Source organism: Anneissia japonica, unplaced genomic scaffold (assembly GCF_011630105.1).
Source record: "Anneissia japonica isolate Jap-2015-1 unplaced genomic scaffold, ASM1163010v1 scaffold287840_len1291095_cov163, whole genome shotgun sequence".
Lineage (NCBI taxonomy): Eukaryota > Metazoa > Echinodermata > Crinoidea > Comatulida > Comatulidae > Anneissia > Anneissia japonica.
Genome location: NW_022728493.1, coordinates 785,977 through 793,307, shown reverse-complemented (window position 1 = coordinate 793,307; position 7,331 = coordinate 785,977). Strand labels below are relative to the sequence as shown.

Sequence of the window (7,331 nt, the reverse complement as noted above, 5' to 3'; positions counted from 1 at the left end):
GTTAGTTCAATGTGGGTATGATGAGCGTCTGTTCGGCTTACATAGTCTACGCTCAGGGGGCGTGACTGCCGCAGCTAATGCTGGTGTGCAGGATAGACTTTTAAGTAAACATGGTAGATGGAGAAGTGATTTTGTTAGGGATAGGTATATATCTGAGTCTACATCAAACATGTTAGGGGTCTCACAGGCCCTTGGTTTGTAGAAATGTAATGAAATTAAACGAGCAGGGAAAAACGTTTGTTGTCTTGCCCGTTCTTTGGCTTACTTGATACGGTGCTCTGCTGCTATGGTTAAGGGTGTATGTTATCCGTTATTATAAGATAAATGGAAAATATTTTATTTACGATAGATTTCTATAGGAAATAAATGTATTTTCCATTGGTCTGAGGGCGCCTTTGGTGTGTTGGGTCACTTGACCGATTCCATTCGCTGTGACACGTCGCTTGTATTTCAGCGACGTGTCATGAGTCTTTAGATATGTTTCTAATCGTATGTTTCTCTTTGCAGGCTCTAGTATGGGACGCCCAACAGACTTATGTTGCTGGTTGAACAATGTGTATTTTGTTCTCTTTGCCGCGTTTGCCCTACAGCGTCGCAGTCACAGCAATGGAGATACGGTGCTCTGCTGTTGATACGGTGCTCTGCTGCTATGGTTAAGGGTGTATGTTATGTTGGGTGGGCGCGATAAGATAAATGGAAAATATTTTATTTACGATAGATTTCTATAGGAAATAAATCAATATGTATCTGCACTCCCCGATTCTGGACTTAAATCTTGTTATGTCTATGTCTTTATACAATGTAGTTTCTTAGATGAAGGGTGCATCCAGACGTGCTTGCGTCCTATCACCACACAGACTTTTTCAATCACTGTGTACCCCTCATATGAAGACGGCTTTAAATTAAATATAAATAACAAATTGCCAAAATTTGTAGGAACTCATTCCAAGTATTAAGCCTATAGAATACTAAAACTATTAATATTAATCCTCATTAACGTATTCTTTATATACCGGTAATGAATAAAGAGATATGTTACAACTTACATTGGAATTTTTTGACATATAGTATATAGCCTGACTTGCACTAATAAATGGGTAATACGACCCCTTAAATGACACCCTTGACTTTTGAGTTGTCCATAGCACAGTTAGCTTTACCTTGTTCCAAAGTACTATAACAAGCTTTAGCATCTATAAATAAGAGGACTTTTATAGCAAACCTGTATTTGCCACACCCTTTCACTTTGGTAGTAGTTACAAGTGAATGCTTTCTGCTATACTAGTTTCACAATTAGCATATAAGCCGACACCTGCACTCTTTGGCATATAACAGTACATAGGTAATCACTGTATTAGACTTTGCACAGTAAGCATGTAATCATACTGATTACTAATGATACTAACAACACTAAAAAAAAAATTAATAATAATAATACTAATCATAATAATAATAATACTAATAATAATTATAATAATAATAATAATAATGTATAGGTGGAATTTTGCCCTACCTGATGTGGAAATGTACCGAATACTCAGTAAATTTGAAAACAATTTCGAAAAAAATCGCAAGTTGTTCTCGGGTGGGACTCGTTCACTAGCCTGGCAAATGTACTGAGTATTTGGTACATTTCCACGTCAGTTAGGGCAAATTAAACCTATACATGTTTCTCCTGACGCAAATCCAGTTACTGTCTATTATTCCATCACGACAATAACAATTACTATCAATAATAATAATAATAATAATAATAATAATAATAATAATAATAATAATAATAATAAATCATCACCAATAACAACAATGAAGAGCAACCATCTAATCTGTCCTGACAGAAGGCTTAATTTTCAGTAAAATTTGGATCCCGGGTAAATATTTTACAAATTTCTCCTGTAGGACACTTTCTACATTAATCAATAGAGTATTTTCTCTCGTACACCTTTGCATACAGTACATGTAGTTAACAGTACAAAGATAAATATTATTGTGCACTCGTTAGATATGCATCAAATCTGTCTATTTATACTGAATAAAAATAACAATTGATACTATATCAGAAGCCGATATTGTTGGTGACCGATAAATGCTCATTCATACGGATTCCCCCCAATATTTAACATGTGACTTGATTCTTACCTTAACTTAAAACTACTCACGTCTCGATGCTTAATACCAGACATTTTGTAGCAAGAACAACCAGGAATACAGTAAACGTCTGCAGGCAGGGTAAGTACCGTATGGATACAGGGTCAATATATTGTGATGTGTCAAGCGGGTAGTTAAAGGCTTCGCCACCTTCTATTGTCTGGATTATTTATGATACTCTATTGAATAACAGGTCATTTAGGATTTCAGGAACTACAGTATTATTGTTACCTATTGAGGCAAATAGCTGATTCATCGCTATGAAGTATCATTGTCCTTGTTTTGACCAGGATGCTTCAAATTTATATGGTTATTATCATTGTCAATATGTTTTTGAATCTATGCCCTCTCGAGACACTATGTTCTCGTCTAGCAGTTAACCCTGTAACATCGAGTAAATGCGGTATGAAGGAATGATTGGATGAGTCATGAGCTTAAAATAAAAATGAATTTAAAGACGTGTCCTACAAAGTTCACTAAAATAACCACTACAGTCACAATACCACACACTTCCTGATAATCCGTTACCTATACTATATAGGCAGTATAGGGCATAAATACACCCTAGGTATTCAAACTTTTTAAGTTTGTGGCCAGTGCCAATCCTTTGAAACAGTGGCAGGCCAAGATAAATTGCGTACTTTCCAATTTTTTTTTTCTCAATGCTACTAGCCCCTTCCATGGTTCTAAACATCAACTATGATAGGCAATTGTTTTGTAAAAATGTATAGCACGAGGAACGCTTTCAGGGTAAAAATGTTTTCAAAGCAGTTTTTTAAACAGAAGGATATCAGTGGCGGATCCAGGAATTCAAAATACAGGGGGCCAGGGGAGGTACTTTCACAAATGGAGGATCTGTAGCACTTTAGCCCCACCATTGCTGGGGCTGAGCTAAGAACATTTGTGATTATCGCACCTCTAGATGACCAGAAATTGCACGCTCAGACTTAAAATTTGAATATAATTTCCATTGTTTTGTTTTTAAAATTTTAAACAATTTGGGGGGGGGGGGCTGGCTGGGCCTCCCTTGAATCTGCCAACTGGATAATTCCCCCAAGCCTCCCCACCCTGCTCACTGGATCTGCTGCTAGGGCCGACAATGGCCAGACATCGAATCATATCAGCGTCCCGAGTTAATCCTTCATCACCATCAGTCTCCCCTCCCCATGTCAATACTATATTCACGAATAGATTATAACATCACAGGAAAACATAGAGCACTTTATACACATTAAATAACCTAACCTGGAAACAAAATTATCCTCCTCGGACAGTATTCTAGTTATTTTCGAGTCTAGGTTTCTGGTCCACGATAAGAATCATTCAGGGAACTGAATACTTAGTCTAGGTTGTATTAGGCCTCTCTAATAATATGAAATTATTTTTGTTATTTTTCATATCTAAATTACAGCTTATACTTTTAAAGGAAAATGTAACTCTGGATCCCCTTAGCTATGGCCCTGGCAACGACAGGAATGGTAAGTGAATTTAAAATCAAACAGCATTTGAAATGGAAAACAAGCCTGTATATCCAATGAGGGGGTTGGTGCCATCATCGGTGTGAACGTACAGTATCCCACCAAATTCAAAAAGGTCCAAATTTTCATGAGAATCGAGAATGTACTGAATATAAAATCAGTGATTTTCTGTGATTTAAAAACAAATCTTAAATTTTTACATTTTAACCAGTGATCTATTCTGCTGTGATTCAGAAAAAAATATTTTATCCATTTTTGAGATATTTGGTTTAGAGGCACCTTGTAGATGTAATCTATCATGTGAATTGATCATAAAATCAAAACAATGTTTAGAAATATGAATTTATTATTATGATTATATCCATCCACACAAGCAACACAAACTGGAAGAGAGCAATCCAACAAGCATTGAAAATATGGCAATCGCTGGTGTGACCATAAAACATAATTTCTTGTAATTTTGATATCACTTGACGTGTATTAAATGATATTTTTATGCTGATGGGAGTGGACTTGTATTGTGGCCATATTAGACTATTATTTCTTGGAATTTAGATGTACTGGGGCACAAAGATCGATAATCAATCAAAATTCTCTGTACTATTATGCTTAACATTTTAAGACTAGACTTCCTTATGGTTTAAGGAAATATAAATTTATATTTGTCTGAAGGTAATTGAGAAAGTGTTCTATGTTTAGAAGTTCGGTTTTTATTTTAAGTACAAGACATGCATTATTCATGGGAATAAAGTGGTCACTTACATTGTATAAACTCATTAAACAATAATGCTTTTGTTCTCTCTATAGATGTAGTGTCACGTGTGATAATAGGAGTTGGCAATAGTATTTCTTTTTTCTGGATGTACTGTACTGTAATTGGCTGTATTAAATTATTTTTATTTATCATGCATGCAAAATACTCAACAACGATTTAAAGCAAACATAAAAAATAAGGTAGAAATAAAAGGTCTATTAAAAGGAGAGAGTGGGCCATTACAGGAAAGTATTGTTTAAAAGTAACAACGCTATTTTGTTATCTTAACACCAAACTGTACGTTACTGTATTACTTAATTTTTTTAGCTATCGGGTATAAAATAATCATGCGGTTGAAAGTTTGTGGGGGACATTTGTTAATAATATTTAGTTGTTCAAAACTCATAGCAACGGAGAGTTTACAGTAGTAGAGTATTATGTAAAAAATATAGGTCTCTAGAAAAGTCATGTGAACAAATATAGTTTGTAACGTTTGGTTGGGATCAATGTGGTCTATTTTGTTTGATTTGATGTATTTTTTGATGGATCAAAACCTTTGGCGGGCCAGGGGTTGAATACTACAGTAGGGGCATAGACATATGCTCCCGCTGGGAGCCTATTTTTGATCTTGTACACATTCACAATCTTTACAGCTATCATGCTAAAAGTACTGTACAAAATCTGATATTTTTATTTGTTGATGAAGCTAACAAATAAACAACCAACCAAGGCCCATTATTATAAATAGCAAATATGTCAACGTTTTTATTTATTTATCCTGTCTTTAAAGTGATAGCACTTTCAGTGAAACTGCACTGGTTTTACAAGTGGATCACATTAACAAAAAAAATCTAACAGAAATGCAAATCAGAAATACAGTAAAAATCAAATGATCAGAAATTAAACAAAAAAAGTATTATAAACAAAAAAACAAAAACTAATATTAAAGATAGAGGATAAATATTCATTAATTTACTTAAAGGTATAGCAGGTTCTAGCAATAATGTCTAAAGTGAATGAACTTTAAATAATTTTAAACTTGCAGTAACCCCAAAGTCAAAAGTATAAAAAAACAAATTGGCAAGCTACAGTACTGTAGCATTCAGGACAGTTAATCAATCTGGAATGGAAGGCAGACATTTCGCGGATTGGTTTGATTGTCCATCTCTGTAGGTATATTTTTTTTGGAATTTTTTGATAGTCATTATAATGTACAGTATTTTTAAACCTTGCATGAGCTGTATAGTATAGTATAAAGCCATGGCCTGGGATTTTTTTGTTACATTCTCTTATATTTAAAATGATTTGATTTTAAAATTATTAATTTAGCTGATTTTAAACCGATTGCACGCACAATCAAAGGGAAGCCATCCAGATCTGCTCATCTGGATAGAGCTATCAGATGTTCACGACGATCAGGTTCACACTAGAGCCCTAGTACTGGATCGGGAGCTAACCGTTAACACCTATGTGTGACTGCCCGATCGGTTAGTGCTAACGTTATCAGGATCCGGATATGATAACCGTTAGCGAGTGCTATCGGTTAGCAAGTTCAGCACGTATCAATAACCATGCACAAGTACACGTTTCCAATTTCCAGTTTCTTATTGGTCAGTGATCCCATCCAGGTATACATTCAGGCAGAAAACAATGGAATTGCCATATCATACACAACCTGCGTATTGTTCGGTATTTAAGCACATGGCGGAGATACAGTATGCACTCTATGGAGTGGCTACTTTCGTATTAACTCTGCGATCGTTTTCAATTCTAATTGGGAATCAACATAGATGGAATCAACATGCTACGATATGGTATCAAATTATACTTGTAACTTCAATATACTTATAAACCAATGTTAAAATATAAAAACATTATTTTAAGAATGAAAAAAAAAATATTATCATAATGATAATTGCAAGCACTAAATTTTTCGGTGACCGACGTCCTACACATCAAATGAGACGTAAACACTGGGTGTACGCTGTGGCCGCGCACAGCCGGCAAAGACCAGACATACGCTGTGTTCGCGTGCAACAAATATCTGAGAAAAAGCTATTATTAGTTCGGTATAAAGTACGTCAATGCATCTGATTTACGATGTATTTCAAGCTGTGAACTCGAATTTCAAATGATTTTTAAGTCTTGGAAGACGATGTACAGTATTTCATAAAAATAATTTATTACTGCACTCAAATCTTCAAATTATTGGGGGGGGGGGGGATTACTGTATATCAGAGTGCCTCATTTTGCATGAAAATGATGCCATAGTCTGGGGTGGGCTTAAACCCAAGGGTGGACTTATACTGTACCTGCATCAGTACGGTAATTAAATTACAATATGCTGCACACTGTACCGATAAAATCAATGCTTAAATAATATTGTATTGTACAATGGTAGGAAACAATATTTGTTTAATACTGTATCAATTATAAAATGTCAAACAACACTGAATGGCAATCTTAAATAAATAATTTTATAGGCTGCAGGCCTACTGTTGATCAATACAGTCTAAATGATGGTACCAGTATAGAAAACTATAATGATTTTACATAATAAAACAATTCAATATTTTAATAATGTAGATTTATATAAATTTGGACCAGGCCGCCCAACAAAAAAGTGGATCGGCCAGATCAATTAGGAATTCTGCTTTAGGTAATTCTGAAGTCTCTCCCACCACCAGAGTTAAGGCCTGTTTACACTTCAACGATAATGATAACGATAAATAAGCTAGAAAGCAATTGTTCATATAGAAAATTAAAGAAGTAAGAAGTTTTTACACTAGAACGATTTGATAACGATTTATCAGTTATGCGATAACAACATAATTTGACAAATCAAATCAGATGACGTCATAATCATGGAAAACCTTTAATTAAAATCGTAGTAGTAGCAACGATTTTATCATTTTTCCATGATTATGACGTCATCTGATTTGATTTGTCAA

The 7,331-nt window shown here is 34.7% G+C and overlaps 1 protein-coding gene across 3 annotated transcripts in view; it reads right to left on the bottom strand.

Moving 5' to 3' along the window:
* LOC117114133 (NAD kinase-like) overlaps positions 1-7,331 on the bottom strand; it is a 52,305-nt gene that overhangs the window by 35,197 nt on the left and 9,777 nt on the right. Inside the window, exon 1 of one of the 3 annotated variants that reach the window (XM_033257686.1) lies at positions 2,140-2,314. The exons of the other annotated variants lie outside the window; for them this stretch is intronic. Coding sequence (XP_033113577.1) covers positions 2,140-2,183 — 44 coding nt within the window. The 5' untranslated portion in view covers positions 2,184-2,314. Of the gene's footprint in view, positions 1-2,139; positions 2,315-7,331 lie in introns of those variants that run through there. 3 annotated transcript variants of the gene reach the window in all.